Source organism: Perognathus longimembris, chromosome 28, assembly GCF_023159225.1.
Source record: "Perognathus longimembris pacificus isolate PPM17 chromosome 28, ASM2315922v1, whole genome shotgun sequence".
NCBI classification, from domain to species: Eukaryota; Metazoa; Chordata; class Mammalia; order Rodentia; family Heteromyidae; genus Perognathus; species Perognathus longimembris.
In genome coordinates this window covers 108246738-108265004 of record NC_063188.1, presented here as the reverse complement: position 1 = coordinate 108265004, position 18267 = coordinate 108246738, and the positions used below count along the sequence as shown (strand labels likewise).

The 18267-nt window shown below is 35.8% G+C and overlaps 2 protein-coding genes across 5 annotated transcripts in view; one reads left to right on the top strand and one right to left on the bottom strand.

The window, feature by feature from the left end:
- The window catches only part of Arhgap6 (Rho GTPase activating protein 6), a 425153-nt gene that overhangs the window by 107539 nt on the left and 299347 nt on the right, over window positions 1–18267 (bottom strand). The gene's annotated exons all lie outside the window — the stretch shown is intronic.
- Amelx (amelogenin X-linked) lies at window positions 772–8807 on the top strand. 3 transcript variants are annotated; one of them, XM_048335554.1, is made up of 7 exons: window positions 772–2149; window positions 3322–3387; window positions 5270–5317; window positions 6536–6577; window positions 6674–6718; window positions 6987–7424; window positions 8661–8807. In XM_048335554.1, exons 1-7 carry the CDS (start codon window positions 2057–2059, stop codon window positions 8664–8666), a joined length of 738 nt encoding a protein of 245 aa, XP_048191511.1. In that variant the 5' UTR covers window positions 772–2056; the 3' UTR covers window positions 8667–8807. The 3 variants fall into 3 exon arrangements, with proteins under 3 accessions (XP_048191511.1, XP_048191513.1, XP_048191512.1); XM_048335556.1 differs by lacking the exon at window positions 6536–6577 and having other exon boundaries at window positions 7059–7424; XM_048335555.1 differs by lacking the exon at window positions 6536–6577.

The following is an 18267-nucleotide window of genomic DNA, read 5'->3' as shown; positions in this document are numbered from 1 at the left end:
ATTAAAGACACATTTTGGGGCCATTACATTTGTCCCAGAGATTTAACCATATAAAATACTTCATGCTTAAAATTTTGTTTGTAAGTTGTCATTTAAAAAGGAGAGAAAACAATAGTTAACTTCAAAAATGTAGACAATTACACAGACAATGCTAGAAATGTTATAGCCTCTGTATAAAAACATAAGTACTTGATCTAGTAAATTCAGTTTTCTTTTATAAAGTGAATTAATGTATCAAACAATTGGCCACAGGAAAAAATCAACTGAAATGTTAATTTTGGCCCTCAAAATTTAATCACTATTATATATTCAAATGGGATTTTTTAAGCTTCTACATATGAGAGAGAATATGGGACATTTGTTTCTCTGAATGTGGATAATTTTACTTAATATAATGTCCTTGAGTTCCATCCATTTTGCTATAAATGACCGAATTTCATTCGTCTTTATCCATTACATACATTTATCACCTTTTTGTCCACTCATCGCTTGGTGGAAACTTGAAATGTCTCTATGTCTTAGATACAGAAGATGATCATCTTAGATCTCATTTCTTAGCATTTTTGAAACATTTACTATTTGCCAAGTGATAAAAATGGGGCAGGCAAAAAGTTAATTTACAAGTTCCTCCAAGATGTCTCTTGTTTAGTTTTCGCACTGATCCCCTTAGGTAGGTTCCATTATTACCTCCATCTATAGATGAGGAAACTGAGACTAACTCCTAAGTAATTATCATATTCCCTCAACTCTTGTTGAAGTAAGGGTCAGGACCCAAGCAAATAAGTTTCATCTCTTCTCAATCACAACATATTACACACTTTTATGAATATAATCTCTTTGAGTTTTATTCAATGTGGAATGCATGGAAAAATCATATATGTATGTACAAACTTTATAAATGCTACTTAAATATAAATGGATTCCAGCTATAACACCAAATGTGTCTGAGTATATATTTAATATTCACTTTAGTGTTTTTAATATTCATAGCAACTTATTTACTGATACTTCCCATTGTTAGTTACAGATTTGCTTCTTTACTGACCACATTCTGATTAAAGGATAAATGCACATGTTTTTCTTAAACTGGAGAGGTAAAACCTGTCTGAATTTAAGAGCTAAAATAGAGGTCTCTTAAATGAAGAATTAATTTAGTTAATATTGCTTCAGCAAAAGAAAAGCTGCTGAAATACAGGAACAGTGCAACTGAAGGGGCAGTTAATAGGCTCTGACAAAGAAAGGGAGAAGAATTTGGGTTTGTCAATATGAGAAAGTGGGATTGGTGTGGGCTAAGAGGCCTAGGTACTCTGTGGAAAAGGGGAGCTATGGAAACATCACCTGTGACATATTTGTCTGTAAGGATCCAAATACACTTTCAATTGTGCTGTATGACATGTTCTATGTCCCTTTCCTTGTCTTTCAAATCAGTTTTGTTATCGTAATAACCTTAAAGCCCTGCCTGGTTGCCTAGAAGGCAGATGGGTTTCATTCAGGATGTTGCTAAGGAAAAAGGCCTCTGTCCTCTCTTTTCGTGGACATCAGAGTGGTAATACAGAAAGAACTATAAGAAAGATAAAATACCTTCAATAGAAGCAGAGAAATAGCACTGAGGATCATAAACTTATTATCCCATGGAAGCATACTGGGGAAAATTTTTGCTTTTTTACCAGAACAGAAGGTTGCATCTATGCATTCTGATCTCAAAAGACTGGAGAACCCTAGTGGCCATTTTGGGTACTAGAGAAACTCAATCTTTTTTGGGGGAAAACAATGTTGTTTGCTCAAACTGTGAAATAGACAATGGCATACTGCTTCTTAAAAATAAATATGAATACATCAGCACGTTTAGTTAAGTGATTTGCTGACTTCAAAACAGTCTGATGGGGTTTTTTGCCACCGAAACCTGTTATTGCCTATAATGAAAGACTATATGCAATAATCACAACATACAGCCTTAAGGTTGATCACAGCATCTAAAAAATCATGATACAGGGATTTTTAGTTGTACTCAACACATTTTTTTCCTCCAGTAACCTGATTGGTTGTTCCAGATGCCATGAATGATATAAATTGGGCTTGCAGTTGGATGCAAACCATCGGATCAAGCATCCCTGAGTATCAGAGAGATTCACTCAGAATACATTCAAAGGTATGTGGATTTGATTCATGGTATCCTTTATGTTGTGCTTGTTTCTTTCTCTGCATTGCATGTTTAAATCTTAGTGACAAGTGTATTTCACATTTCTAATACTTTAGGCCATGAGCATAGTTACTTTTTCAGTTGGCTCATAATTCAATTATGCCCGGATTAGATAAAATGCAGTAAAGCATTGGTGAAAGTTTAGTTGCAGAATCTCAAAGCTCTTTGGACAACAAATTTCACAGAAAAAATATTTATTTTACTTGCTTATGAATTGAGATAAAAACAATGCTTTTACAGGCTGTGGTCCATTTCTTTGAAAAAAATTTAATTCCATCAAATAGAATGAAGAACAAAATGCTTTTTCTCTTATTTACTTTCTACATAAAATTCAAAATCAGTCAATTTTCGTATTTGAAGATGTCCTTTCTACTTCATGTCCCAAAGGCCTTATTTCAATAATTACAATGCATTGCCAAACTAAAAGAAGATACCATTGATTGAAGATGGAATCTTTTAGGTAGAAAACATTCAAAATTCACTAAAGATTCACAGGACATCCGCACTGTCCTCTCCCTTTGGCTCATCTACATCTTTTGCTGAGTATCTGGAGTTCAAAAGTGTATGAAGCTGTACAAATGGGAATATCTAGAACTAAACCTTAGTCTTTCCTTGATGACTTTGATAAATGACATATCTTCTCTCAAATCAGTAGTCTTTGTTTTTAGCATTAATAATTTTCAGGTGGGTTGTATAAGTAGATGTATGTATCCTCCTGCAATAAGAGTATAAAATACTATGGATTTTGATGATCTTCTCAATTTTTAGAGTCAACTCTATTATTTTAATCATGAATTATACCATGAGTTTGTATGACTCCACAGCCTGAATAGGCCCAGGAAAATAGTATGCAGGATCATGTAATGATATATCATTCATGTCCCTGTAACTTGTTTAGTTTTCAACCTAATTTAAAAAGATCTTTATCACTATTGTGACTCCAGAAACTATAATATGGGCTAAGAACTGTAAATCACTTGTGAATGAAATTATCTCAGAAGGAATGAACCCAATTTCTTTACTAGTAACATACTAATGTAGATGATATATATCTTATGGAGCATTAACTATGTCCATGTTTAAGAGGTGATAAGAAAACCCAGTGTTGATTTACATTTCAGAACCATCCAGAAATGGGGACCTGGATTTTGTTTGCCTGCCTCTTGGGAGCAGCTTTTGCTATGCCCGTGAGTAGAACAACTCTTGTTTTATGTTTAATTTCACAAGCTTGGAAGTAAAATGCCACATACATGGCAAAATTCAGAGTTCAAAACAGTAAAGCTCATATATGCTCAGACCTTTGTGTCAAACCCAAGAGCCTAAAAAACAAAACAAAACAGTATAGACTCTCAAATGTCTCCACCATGTACTGAATTAGAATTCTAATTCAGTACAGTTAGGGTGGGGCCCAGGACTCTGCATTTTAACAAGTACAGAGGTACCAAAGAGATTCTGCTAAAGCAATTAGATTATAAATATTCTTCCCACCTCTTCTGAAGGGATCTATGAAAGGTTTTCAGAAAAAGTGTCTAGTTAGCCTTAGGCAAATCCTATAAATCCTATAAAAATTTCTCAAGCCCAATTTCTCACAAGTTTCCAAATCTCTTCTTGTCCTCTAAATACCACTGCTAGTTCCCTTCAGTAGGTAAAATTTCTACATTAGAACTTCCTGAATCATTCTCTTGGTTCTTAGTGTGCCCAACAATTTGGTGTATCTTCTAAGATTTTAGTACAGTTACTTAGAATCTTTCCTGAAACCAAATGTTTACCAATGTATTTCACATTCAAATATACCAAAGACCAGGAAGCCTGACCAACTCTCTCGACACAGGTACATGGAACAGAGAGCTAAGGTCACATGCTGCCAATGCTTTTCAGTCAGTGGCATAAAGAGCAGTTGATACAACCAGAAGCCAGTAAGCTTGCATACCTGCCTCCTCTCTTCCTCTGTCATCCATAAGACCAAGATTCTGTGCTCTGCCTTCCTGAAACCTTGCATTGTGGTAATTCCTAGTCCCAGGAGGGACCTCTGCATTACAAATTCAGCTATTTTTTCCAGTCCCCAATCTAACCACCTTCTCTCAGAGGGCATGGATCTAGATAGGACAGGAAATGCATTACACTCAGGTAAGAATGAGTAAATCCTCATAAAAGACAAGCACTTCTCAAGGATAGAATAGAGCCTACTCTTAATTATTTCTATGTCTCAAGGAGATTTTTCTGCATGATGCTCTGTCTTCTCTGTCTCCTGCATCTTAGAGTCACCCAGAATTCCACAAAGCACTCACTGGTCAATTGTGGAAAGCACCCACACTCCTGGTTTAGATATTTAGGTTGCTTCTTATTGTGAACTTTTACATTTTCCTTCCACAGACTGTTGACAAGCATAAGAAAATGGGTGGGCCTGAACTTTGATTGTTGAGGGGAGGGATTTAGGATGTTTCCATTTTACTGTACCCTTCTTGTTCTCATATTTGCCAGTAATTCCCATTTAATTCTTCCTTTTGTTAGTGTTGATGTGTAGTTTATTTACTTTGCATGCTAATGAATTCCCCTTTGATATGGAAGTATATAACCAGCTGATCTACAAGGGACTTTTTGTAAAACAATTCTTTTCTTGTTGGTATTTTTAGTTGGGTAATAGAAACATCCCTCTCTCCAAACATGGGTGAAGTTTCACTAACAAGTAAACGGGCTGAGAGACAGAGTAGAACTCTTTGACAACATGGGTAAATGGGCTTGTGTGTAGATCACTGGAGAATAAATATATGCTGGTTTCTGCTGCTAGGTCTCCCACTAAGAAACTGTAACTCCTGGGCAAATCATTTAGCTGTTGGGGCCTCTTTGTTCTCCCCCAAAGCATTCAGATAAGAAGTAGAACTCAAATATATTCTGTACTATATAGATTTTTAAAAGTAGTTTTAGTTTCCCTTAATGTGAACAATTGCATATTGACTTAATCTCTTCCTTTCTCTTCCTCTCTCTCTCTCTCTCTCTCTCTCTCTCTCTCTCTCCATCTTCTTTTTTCCCTCCCTTTCTCGTATTTTCCTTTCCTCTTTTCTGTAAAAGCTACCACCTCATCCTGGGCACCCTGGTTATATCAACTTCAGCTATGAGGTAACTTTTCTATTTACTAATTTTGACCATTGTTTGAGTTAAAAATGCCCTGAGCACTTTACAGAGTAGTTGTGTTGATTACTCATTCAAAATGTTTCACAAATGGTCACATTTTCTCAGTAGCTTCTTTGTTTAAGCCCTGACATGGCCTCAAGCCTGAATTGTCCTAGAACCCTCCTACCTGGCCACTCTGACTCAGTCTCTACTACTAAATATGACTACAAATTTATCCACCATGAACTACCACTCAGGGGAGGCTCTATGGTAGGGGTAGAAAGTGAACTTGGCTTGAACAGCCTTGTTATAATCCTAGCTAGTTAAGATGCTAAGATTCCTTCCAGCTGGGCAATTCTTGATTCAAAGATGCTTATACTCTATGTGTGTCTCTCTTTATCTGCTGAAAAGTTAGTGACAAATGGTCTATGAGAGACCTTAGAGCGGTGTCAAGCATGAGTTCTGGAAATCAGGTTTGAGGTACTCCTCAACCCCAGACTAACTACAGGACCTTGGGAAAATTGTTTTCTCTCTCTGGAGACTGGATTTTCCTCATATGGAGAAAGGAAAGAATTAGAATCACATTCAAAAACAAAGTGGTATTTGGAGAGTAATATAGTTAAGGGACACAAAAAGTGCTGTGTCATGTTTAACTTGAGCAAGGTTACTCACTTTTGGTTTGTATTGATCAAATGCTGTACTATACCTGAGGTTAAACAAGTATATACTATTCAGAGAGCAATGAAACTTATTTTTCTCACAGGTTCAGGTAACAATCTGTGAGTCTGTTTGTGCAGACAAGCTGAAGAAAAATGCTAGTTAAGAAACTGAGGCAGGCTTCTTTTTTTTTGGACCTACTCTATCAATCAAATATGTGCCTTAAGGATGAGGAACAGTGTTCCTGACTCATTTTCTTCATGATGACATCAGATTAAAAAACGAATTACATTACTATTACATCACATGAGTGTGTCATAGTCTTGCTTGTTTGTTTTGCTCTTGCAATGGAGAGCAGGCAATGTGGAATTGAAGTTTCTTACTATTTTTTGTAACTTGAATCAAATTAATGAACTTCTTTAAGTCTTTATGACCTTGTCTATAAATGTGACGATGATGGTACTTGCCTCGGAGCTGGTGGAAAAAACATGTGTGTGATGGATGTAACATGGCACCTGACACATAAGAAGCACCAAACGACTGTTTACCTTCTTCTTTCTTTTGTAGAAGTCACATTCTCAGGCTATCAATACTGACAGGACTGCATTAGTGAGTCTATATTTCATACTGCATTAGTGAGTTTAGTATTTAGTTTATATGAAGCTAAATTAAATCAAACGCATCCTAATGTCTCTTTCTCTTAAGGTGCTTACCCCTTTGAAGTGGTATCAAAGCATGATAAGGCAGCCGGTATGTAGATGTTTTCTTCTTTCTCCCCATAAGATCTTCGGTATGCATTTTATTTCCCTTATTAAATAGTGAAATATCTACTCCACTGACAGACACTATTGGGAATTTTAGTTTGGTAAAAGGTCATATCTGTGTACACAATTAAAAATTCCTGCAAAGGAACAAAATGACTAAAATATTCATAGGGTCTTAAATGACAAACACTGCTACTTCTCCAGTTGGGAATCAACTGAGCCAATGGTAAACCTGACTCTCTGTTTCTCACCAGTATCCTTCCTATGGTTACGAACCCATGGGTGGATGGCTGCACCACCAAATCATCCCCGTGCTGTCTCAACAGCATCCCCCGAGTCACACCCTTCAGCCTCATCACCACCTCCCCGTGGTGCCAGCTCAACAGCCCGTGGCCCCCCAGCAGCCAATGATGCCAGTTCCTGGCCACCACTCCATGACTCCAACCCAACACCACCAGCCAAACCTCCCTCCATCCGCCCAGCAGCCCTTCCAGCAGCCCTACCAGCCCCAGCCCGTTCAGCCCCAGGCTCACCAGCCCATCCAGTCCCAGCAGCCTCTGCACCCCATGCAGCCCCTGCCACCACAGCCACCTCTGCCTCCGATGTTCCCCATGCAGCCCCTGCCCCCCATTCTTCCTGATCTGCCTCTGGAAGCTTGGCCAGCCACAGACAAGACCAAGCGGGAAGAAGTGGTGAGTATACCTCCAAGCCACTAAAAGACAAACCCAGGGAAATGGTCCTGCACCATGGTCCCCACAGTTGTAACTTCTCAAACAGCTCGTGTGGCTACTACATCAATAGTAACCACAGGCCTATGATGCTATTAGTCCAAGCATGTGTTGTGACTTTATATTACAAATGCATTTACTTTCATAGCTTAGTAATTAAGACCACAGATTTTAGGGTGAGTTTAAATACTATAACTATTGAATCTCAACCACAATATGTCTTACTGTAATATATTAATTTTAAGAGGAACAACAAGTGGGGAGAACAGGTTTTTTTTTTAATTTCAAAGGGTTAATTACCTTGAATTGACTATCAGATTTCTCTCTAAGCATTGTAACTCTGCAGAAAACGTTCTGTAGCAAAATGCTGCCACAATTTAACATTAAATCTATTTATATGTGTCCACATATAACCTAAATTTATAAATGCCATTATTATTATAAATGCTACTGAGAAGCAAAGTAGAAATGATCTGGATGGGAAGCCAGTGTACCTGGGTTCTGGTGCTGGCTTTGCCCTGAAAGAGGAGGCAGTACTTTATAAGTGAATTCAAATTTACAGATGTTTTTCCCACTATAAAATGGGGAAAATAACTAAGTCAGATTATAATATATGTCCTCATAATTATGAGCACATGTAGATAGAAGATAAATTTTTTGAAAATGGACTGTGATTGAATCATCTGGTGTCTACCATCGATGATTCTAGTGTAAAGTAGATTTTTCTGTTTATATAGAATATACACTTACTTATATATATATATATTAATAATTAGTATCATAGACTTGACAATATGCTAATTCCTTTCTTACTAAAGCTGTTGATCAAAAGATGACATTGGGCTAGTAGCTTAGCTTTTTAAAATTTAGTGTCCTCCTGTTCAAAATTAGAGTATAAATGATAAACTATTAGGGTTGATTTTATTTAAAAAATTAAATAAGATCATGAAGTCAGAGCCTAGCAGGCATGAAATGAAAAGTTGCAATTCTTTTTGTATTATCAGATAACAGGCTGGATGTGTCCTATATATAGGGATGTAATATTTGAGAACAATCAGACCATAAACCTCAGAAAGTATAGATTTCAACTTAGTTGTACATTGTTTTTGACAAAAACGAAGCCAAAAGTGTTTTGTGAATGGTACTCATTAGAAAATGTTTATAAATTATTTTAATTATTCCTTTTGTTATTTTTTTCAGGATTAAAAAATCAGAAAAAGAGAGCTGAAGTGTACTTCAGTTGCTTTTAGGAATAACACAAGAACACAATGATTTGTGCCTACAATTGCTTTACTTAGCCATTTCTGTAACTAAAAATAAGTATCTTTAGCAGACAATAAAATGTTTTAAAAATCATTCATGTCTTTGTGTTGAATTCAACTCAAAATTTCATGTCACTCTAGAGAATACTTTGTATGTGAATATTCATGAAAAAGGTAGGAACTGATTACTATTAATCATAAATTGTCCATTTGACAGACAAATAAGGAGTAGGTTTTTATATTACCTCAAAACATTTTTTAAAAAAGAAAGTTCATTCATGAGTAATAACAGAAGATGAAGTGAAATACAATGAGTCTCAGTCTGAACTAAATAAGGTTAGTTTAGAAGAAAAAAAATCTTTATACTAGGAAAGATAAACACACAAAATGTTTATATTGTAAAGCAAATCAAGACTTGAAATTCTGGCTCTACACTTCATACCAGATTAGTGATCAAAATCTAACCTTCTGACCTTATTCTACATAAAAGATTTTTAAAGAAAATGATGTGATATATATGTATATAATGTACTGAATGTAAAGTTATTGTAGTATTTATTCTTCCTAAGAAAAATGTAATAATGGAGCTTTAAATACAGAATCATGATAGTTTTATATACAAGTCATTTCTCACTTCATAATCTTTAAGATGATAAATTCTACTGCATAGTCTTCAAAACATTAGCAGATGCATAAAATGGACTCAAATCAACTTTTCATTCCCACTCATATTTATATTTGAATCCTTTTTTCCCTCCTACACCCACACAAAATTGTAAACAGCCTTTGCAAGGTTTATATTACAGAGCACCCACAGTAACTTTAATTCCAATACCTTTGTGATTAAGGCCTCTTAATCATTTTCTGGAATGAATAAACATAACTTTACTGGGAGAGTGTCAATATTCCAGAAAATAACTTGAATTTCAAGAATTTAGATTCCATAAGAAAAGGTAAGAAAACTTCTAAACAATTGGCATATGCCAAATTTAGTCAGCTGAGGAAGTATTTATCAAGGACTCTCAAGGACAAGGTACTATGACATGTGCTGGCAAAAACATCCTTAAAGATGTTCGAACTCTGAAATTTTTAAGCAATCTAGAATCCATCAAAGGGGTGAAATAAGCTCATCAACAATGATAAAAGAAGGCCAGATGGTATTAATACCATGACAAAAGTACAATCAAAATGCTTTGGTAACCATAATTGCCCAGCTGGCCACCAGCTTCTTCATCACTCCTTACTTGCAGAGCTGGAACAAACCCCAGCATATGTAGTCTTCTACTAGCTTGGGAGAGATGATCTCCCTCCACTGCTTCAGGGAGTGAATGTGCATTCCTCCATGCCAAACATGGTGGCAGTGATTATTTGAGGGACAGGTTGTGATAGACACTGAATACTGGTTGAGCCAAGTATCCTAGGAAAGGAAGAACTAGAGAAAATTTGACCTTCTAATTACAAAAATATAGATACATGCTAGAAAATAGTGCTAAACTATATTTTCTTATTGCCTTACATTAGTTATATGAGGAGGTTCCATTGTTCCATTGCTATTTGTTTTGATTGATTGGTTTTTTTGAGGATGTGATGTCTGGAGCTATGTCTGCTGCCTTGTGATCAAGACGGGGATGTGGAAAAATGAAAAGTCCCCAGGTTCTTGATGGCATCATTCCTAAAAGCAACTGAAGTGCCCACTTCAGTTCCCCCTGGATCAAACAACCTGAGAACCAATTACAGCTATATCTTTTGCTCTTTCTACAAAGGGCAAGAGCTGTGGAACCGAATAATGATCACTCTTATGACATAAGTCAAATGAATAACTTCTTTACTCTTTACAATCTTATCTAGAAAATGAGGGAGATGATAGTTGTTTCAGGGCAGCTGAGAAAACATGGAAAGTGTGTGTGGTAGATGCAACAGAGAACCTGACACATAACAGCACTGGACACAGGTTTAGCTGCTTTCCTTTATAGAACTCACAGTCTCAGACTGTTACTACTGACAGAACTGTTTTAATGAGTCTATATTTCATACTGCATTTAGTGAGTTTGTATGTTGTATGAAATTAAATTAAATCAAATGCATTCTAATGTCTCTTTCTCTTAAGGTGGTTACCCCTATGAAGTGGTACCAGAACACAATAAGGCAGCCGGTATGTAGATATTCTGTTTTGAATTACCTTTATATATGAGGCACGATTTCAACTCCTTTACTAAGTCAAATATCATGTCTACCCTACATGTAGATAGTTAAATCTTCTATTGCTGAAGTTAAAATGGAGGTTAACTACATTCAAAGAATAGGGAAGTTACTGGAAAAGTATATGCCTATATGGTAAACCTTTGAAAATTTGGAACTGTATTAATGTTTCATACTAAATGAATTCTCTTCAATTTTAATAAGTGCCTAAACTATTGATAGCCTCTTTCTCATGTATTTCACTTTTGTATGATCCTCTGGCTATAATTTATGCTTTAAAATATGGGATATGAATCATGCAGAAGAGATTAGCTTTGATAAATAACAAAAATACTCATATTTAACCTATCCATTTATCTCAATAGCACTGAGGATGGAAAGAGCAAAACTATCAAAATGTGATTTTTATGTATCCAAGATAGTAACAGTTACTGCATTTTATAAATTAAAATATAGATATGCAGAATGATAATGCAATGGAGTATTTGAAATCAGAGATGAATATTAACTGAATTATAATGCACTGAATATCTAAGCAGTCCAGTATGGTAGTCTTATCTGGCTATTTAACTTTAAACAGATTAAATAAAAATAAAATTTAAAATTCAGTTTCTTGGTCACAATTAGGCCATTTAAAATGTGAAACATCTACCACATTAGATAGCATACAAATGAGCAATTTAATCATCTCCACTGACAGTGTTCTATACTGTTCTTTCAGAAAGAAAAGTACTATTTCCATTAATTCAAAGAATTTAAACAAAATATAGCTTTGCTGTCTAAAATTGAATATCTCAACTATCCATAAGTGATTTCCTAGACATTCCAGCAATCACAGTCTTGTATGGGAGTGTCCTGAGATTTACAGAAGTCATTCTGTTTCTTGGGTCAAACCACGCACATCAAAATAATTTCTCCTTTGGTTGGTTCTCTTTTTAAAAACAGATGAATCCTTAATTCCAGTAAATTAATTTCCTTGCTTGTATGGGAATTATTTTAGCATCAAAGGAATTTTTTTCTTTTCAGGCCTATAATCAACCATATCCATACTGGAGGTAGAAGGCTGAGCCTGCCCTTCACCCGGTGCTTCACATGCCAAGAAGCCAAAGTTTATGCTGAATAAAAGATAACAGAAGCAATTTTGTCTATCCTGAGAGTGATTTATTGCTTGTAGACACCAGAAGATACTTCTAATTTTCTATTTTATAATTCAAAATAACAATGTAATATTTGGGTTATGTGCATACACATAAAAACAGACAGACAGGCAGGCAGACACAGTTTACCTATAGTGAAAAAGATTGGTGTACAGACATATGTCACTTGAGCAACTTGAAATTTTTAGTAAAATCTTCCAGCCCAATCATTTAGAGAATACATACATAGAGTATTTATTTTTGTCACCAAGGCACATAACAAAATTTCCCCTAAAAATTCTATCAAGAAAAGAAAGATCATTTCATTTTCAAAGACAACCAACTCAACTCCACCTTTTCTTACTACATAGAAATTTTAAATATACACTTTTCCCTAAAGTTTTCCCCTTGGTAGTGAACTATACCAGAAAACACCAAGTCTGAGGTAAAATATATGATAAAATCGCAGACAGTGTTCTAATTATAGTAGTAACCCAAGACTCTACTACATATGGATTACTATAGGAACCACATGGAAAACAGGATTTCAACCAATTTCCTGTATTGGAATAGAGGTGGCATCTAGTAATGTTCCAGATTGCTTTAATAAGATATGAATCAGGTTTTAGCTGTGAAATTCCTGTTAGTAGGAATCTTTACTTATTTTTTGTGATTTGGGTTCTAATACTTTTCCCCCCGTTTGATCTGGAGCCTTATCAGTAGGGGCCATTGGCTGACATTTAGTTACTCAGAAATCCTTCTAGCTTCATGTGTAATGTCTGACTCTTCTAGAAAATAAATAATAACTAAAAAATAACATTCATTGGGAGTGATGAGAAGATTTTTTAAAAAATGTGATCCAGCATGGAGGACTAAAGACAGGGTAGTGTCAGAGCTCTACTCAATCAGAAATACTAAGCTCTAACCTGGAAATCCAACTCGAGAGTAGACACCAGGAAAAGGCAAGCAGTCAGTGCCTAGTGCCAATAAAGAAACATCAAACTATAACTCAGAAAGAGGAGAAAAAAATCAACAAAAAAAGTTGCAAGGAGAATACAAGAGTAGTTTTTTGGGTCCCCAAACATTTACACCAATAAATCACATCTATGTCCTTTGACATATCTATGACATATCTATGTCTATGAAAAAATATAAATTAATAAGGCCCCTTTATAAATACCATTGTCCTATGATCAACACCACCACAACAATAGCAACAGTAAAATCTCCACCACAGGGCCCAGTATTTATTATCTTCTCATTAATTAAAAAATTTCCAACAATATTAAATAGGCCCCCAAATTTCAAATGAACCAAATCTTGTTTTCTTCTCCCAATCATTTCCCATACTTTATATATAATTGTGGGATAGGAAGGGAAGCCTTCAGGGACCAGTTAAATGTCCACATTGCAATATTGGCTTCTAATGTTATGGGTATGGTCAGAGGATGGAGCGGGCTTTATAACTAGACTGTCTGGGCCATAATCATAACCATAGTTTGCCTGCTGTGGAAACTTAAAGAAATCTCTTAGCCCCTCTACACCCCAGTTTCCTCATTTATAAAAGTGTACTCGTATCGTTCTCTGAGTTTTTTCATGTTAATGATCCTCAAATTTAATTATTTTGTGGGAAAAGGATAGACAAATGAAGAGGAGAAGTGGAGAATGCAGTTGTTAAATGGCAACTCCTTTGTACAACTATTTAAATATAATTAAAAATATTTTAAAATCATTTTTAACATTCTTCTAACTTTATAGATTCCCACAGGGACCATAGTTGAAAGGAGTGATATAGAACTTTGGAGGTATCATGGAAGTTCTCTACACCAAAAGTTCCAATGTTGGACATCTCTATTAGTTATCAATGTGTAATCTCTCTGACTTATACTACCTAAACATATCTCTTACTGCTTGTGATCATGCATGACCCCTGTCTTTTCCTTCCCAACATCCTCTGATGCTGCTTTTCACAACATCTCAAACAGCCTTTACCCTCAATTCCCCACCCCGAGGGCAACAAGAATGTGAATCTAACAAGTACGCATACTGGGCTGCAGAAGACTAAGAGATTGCCTCTCTCTGAAAGTCTTTCTTTCTAAGGGCTGAGTCCTTGTCTACAGTGACTCCTAACTCAGACCCATACCTCTTTAATTGGCTAGTTCGACATAAGGATTTTCTTGCCTACAATGGGATTTGGGCTCTCTGGAGACTTTTAGCAATACCTGGAGTCCAAATGGCAGTATAGTGGTATTCCTGATATCTCCTTTTTAGTAGCCAGAGTTGGTGATAATCATCTGATCATTCAAAGACAACTTTTCAACAGAAATTATGAACTGGCCTTGAGCATCAGTACTGATGAGGTTGAGAAACTTTACCTTAGAGAACTCTGAGTCACACTGTGTCACTGTGTACCAAAAACTCAATGATCAGAAGAATAACATTCTGCACAGATCTAGAAATCTACTTGCATATTATTGACATCACTGAGAAAAGAAAATTGAGAATTCAAATATTACAACTGGTAAACATGAGATAGGACTGCATACAATAGGCTTTTACTTTTCTGCATCTACTGCATGTAATAACAGCAACAATTTGAGGAGGAGCTGGAATGGTAAAAAGGAATATGCAAGATTAAGAGAGGTCTGTTTCATGGAGAATTCTAAATCAAAATCATCCTGCAAGAATTACAATGGGGGGCTGGGAATATGGCCTAGTGGCAAGCGTGCTTGCCTCCTATACATGAAGCCCTGGGTTCAATTCCCCAGCACCACATATACAGAAAACGGCCAGAAGTGGCGCTGTGGCTCAAGTGGCAGAGTGCTAGCCTTGAGCAAAAAGAAGCCAGGGACAGTGATCAGGCCTTGAGTCCAAGCCCCTGGACTGGCAAAAAAAAAAAAGAAAAAAAGAAAAAAAAAGAATTACAATGGTTCTTTATTTCCTCAGAAGTTACTTAAAAGTGATCAAAGTATGTTATAGTCACATATAGAAATGTTATAATGAAATCCCTTACTTTGTACAATGAATATACACAAGAAAAATTGAATTATTTGGGGAGGGAAGGTAACATAAAGGTGGCTGCCTGAGTAAAGAAAACCAAGGAAGAAAAACCAATCAATTAGCCACAAGTATACCTACTGGATTAAGTTTAACTGTCATTGTCTGGAATTCTGTCACATGAATTTGACAGAGTGAGAAACAAATAGTTGTCTCTTCAGAATTTATATATATACATATATATATAGAGAGAGAGAGAGAAATTTTGATGATTTTCAGAACTAGCACTCTTCAAAATATTATTTGATAAACGTAATAAAGTTTTTGTTATAAAATTATTAGTTAACACCCTGCGGCCATGAAGAATCTAAAGCAGTATGTTTTAAGTAGAGGAGACCTTCTGTGTGTGTGGGCATGGGCCTTGGGCAGCCTAGGATATCTGACAGATTTAAAGCACATAATACCTCATCTGTCCAAATAGTGTACCAGATTCGAGATACCACCTTGTCCCCATGGACCACACATTAGGAGAACAGCCATGATTGAGCATCAGCTCAATGAAACGTCTAGGGATCTTCTTTCATCAGTTCACATGGCCTGAGGTCGTCAGAATGAGAGGTTTCTTGGAATATGTTAATGTATTTTTATTTCAAGCAACTACTTGTTTCCACTATAGTCTCATCACTAGTTAACAAGATCCCTGAAGTGGATTTAGAAAAATGCCTGGAAATTGGTCAGTGTACTTAATATTTGCTCCATGAATTGTCATTGGTATTAAAATCCAGGAAATTATAAAATATGACACATGTAACTTGCAATATTTTTACTGGGCTCATAATTCAGGTACTGTTTTTATCACATGATATATTAGCTCACTTAATTGACAAATTATACAGAAAACACTGTCTCTGTCCTCAAGTTACCAGGTGTTTTTTAAACATTAAACTCCAACAAGAATTAAAGCCATTTAAAAAAGAAATACACAGGCACACACTGTGTTGCCTTTTTGATGAGCTTTATTTGAAAGGTAAATTAACTTGTCATCTGCCTGTAGAATCTGAGTTAACACAAACTATGTATATATATATATATATATATATATATATATATATATATATATTTCTAACAGCAAGAATTGAACTTGATCAGAATTATAAAACTGATCTGTCATTTTTTTTCCTGTTCATTTGACCTACCAAGGATGCACTAAAGAGTAGATCAAACTGAAAACTGTAAATCTGGTAACTGCTCTGCAGTTGCACAGGGAGAGAAGCCCCTTGTGTAAATCATCACAGAGGGGTGAGGTTTACCAATAGCCTCTGTAAACCTTGGCAAGAATGATCACACTAGGGCACTGTTGCCATGACAACCACGGGAGGCCCAAGGATTCCAGTTGTGGGGGTGCTCTTGAGCATGGACAGTTCTCACATCTTCCTTGCTTTTGAAGGCCTCACTGAAAACACACAGAAGCTGAGTGTTCAAGGGAATTAACTATAAGGTACATTCTCTCATTGCTGAGTTCTGAGAAAGCTTTAACATGAAATAATTAATCTTTTCTAAAACTGATGGCCTTGTCTCTCCAAGTTCTTCCTTCCCAAATAAAACCCTCAGGAAGCACAGGAAAGATACACGAGAAGACCTTTCAATTGATACTATTAATTCAGTAGGAATGACATACAACCAGGACTAATTGGTTTGCATATTCTTTCTACTTGACATTTAATGCCCAGGTAAAAATATATGAAAGGGTTCAAGTATCTCAGTATCTTCTTGCATTGCAGCCACAAATGTTAGCTATGCAGGCAGTAGTCTAAATTGGCTCCTTCTACAAGGTCCTGACTAGAGAAGGAAATGTTTACAAATTTCCACAGCTGCATGCAATAACAAATTCAGGCTCTGCAGGTTTACAAAACCCCATTTTCTGTCTGTGATGAGGAACTTGGCCTCAACCTGATTTCCACAAATGATTTCTCTGAATGTGAAAAGAGGTACAACAGAGCAACTTCAAAATCTATTTATATTTCAAGACAGTCATCAGTTTTCAAACTACTTATAAAAGCATTGCTAAAATACACAGCTCCTATCAGTAAGATTTTACAAGGACAGTTGGAAAACAAAGATACTCACTGCCTTTGTGATTCCCACTGTCACTTTCAAGTAGGAAACAAATCATTGCCAATGAATAGTAATAGGTATTCAGGGACCTGCAATTCCTACAAGTTGATTTATTTGATGGCTGTTATTAAGGTGAGCAATCAACACCATCATATAAAGTCATATTATAAATAATCATGAACCAAGAGCAGCAAATTTTCTTCAGGCACAGCTTGCCTTTTAACTAAATAATAATTTATATATTTATATAGCCATATAGACATAGTGGCATGTGAAGAAATATGCAAGAGAAATAAATTAGAATGCTGACATAGTTTAATAGTCAATGTGTGAAAAGACTTGTGATTTCACCTTAGCGATGTTAAAAACACAATTCACGTACATATAAGACAAAAAGAACAGACATCAAAAACAGTGACAAAAGGGGAAAAGCAGAAGAAAAACAAAATAAAAACAATAATAAGAAAAACCCACAAAATGTAAAATAGAAAAAATCTTGTTTCCATTTTTGGAGTTCATTTCGATAAGCATCATTTTATATGATCATATGTGGACATAGCTAAGGGGATGCACAGAAATGGTGGGACAAAGGGTGAACTAATTCAGCAGTGATACTCACTAGACACTGTTGAAAATGAACTATACAATTTATGAGGAGGGGGTTGGGAGGGAAAAAACTGGGAGAAAATGAGGGAAAAGGTGACGTTGTTCAAAAAGAAATATACTCATTGTCTGACTTATGTAACTGCAAGCTGTCTGTACATTACAATAAAAATAAAAAAATTTAAAAACACCCCTCCCCACAATCCACCAAATAAATGTTTAACCTGTTACTTTTAGAAAGATACCAAGAAATGTCTACTTGTGATATATGAAATCCCCATATAGCCAAGCTCTATGGACATTTTGGTACTTGTCTAGGTAAATTTTGAGGGTTTTTTTGTATGAAACCACAAAATTGCAATCATACAAAGAATCGTAACCTTAGTTTTGTCGCTCAAGCCTATAACTGTAGTTTGTTGGGAGGTAGAGATCAGAAGATTGTGATTTGAGGCCAGCATGGGGGGAAAAGACTCCATCTCAACCAATGGCTGGGCA

What these genes read in the sequence shown, in the direction of transcription:
- Amelx (XM_048335554.1), top strand. Translation starts at nt 2,057, where the DNA reads ATGAATGATATAAATTGGGCTTGCAGTTGGATGCAAACCATCGGATCA. An exon ending in CACTCAGAATACATTCAAAG is followed by an intron (nt 2,150 to 3,321) that starts GTATGTGGATTT and finishes TTTACATTTCAG; the next exon opens with AACCATCCAGAAATGGGGAC. An exon ending in ATATCAACTTCAGCTATGAG is followed by an intron (nt 5,318 to 6,535) that starts GTAACTTTTCTA and finishes TTTCTTTTGTAG; the next exon opens with AAGTCACATTCTCAGGCTAT.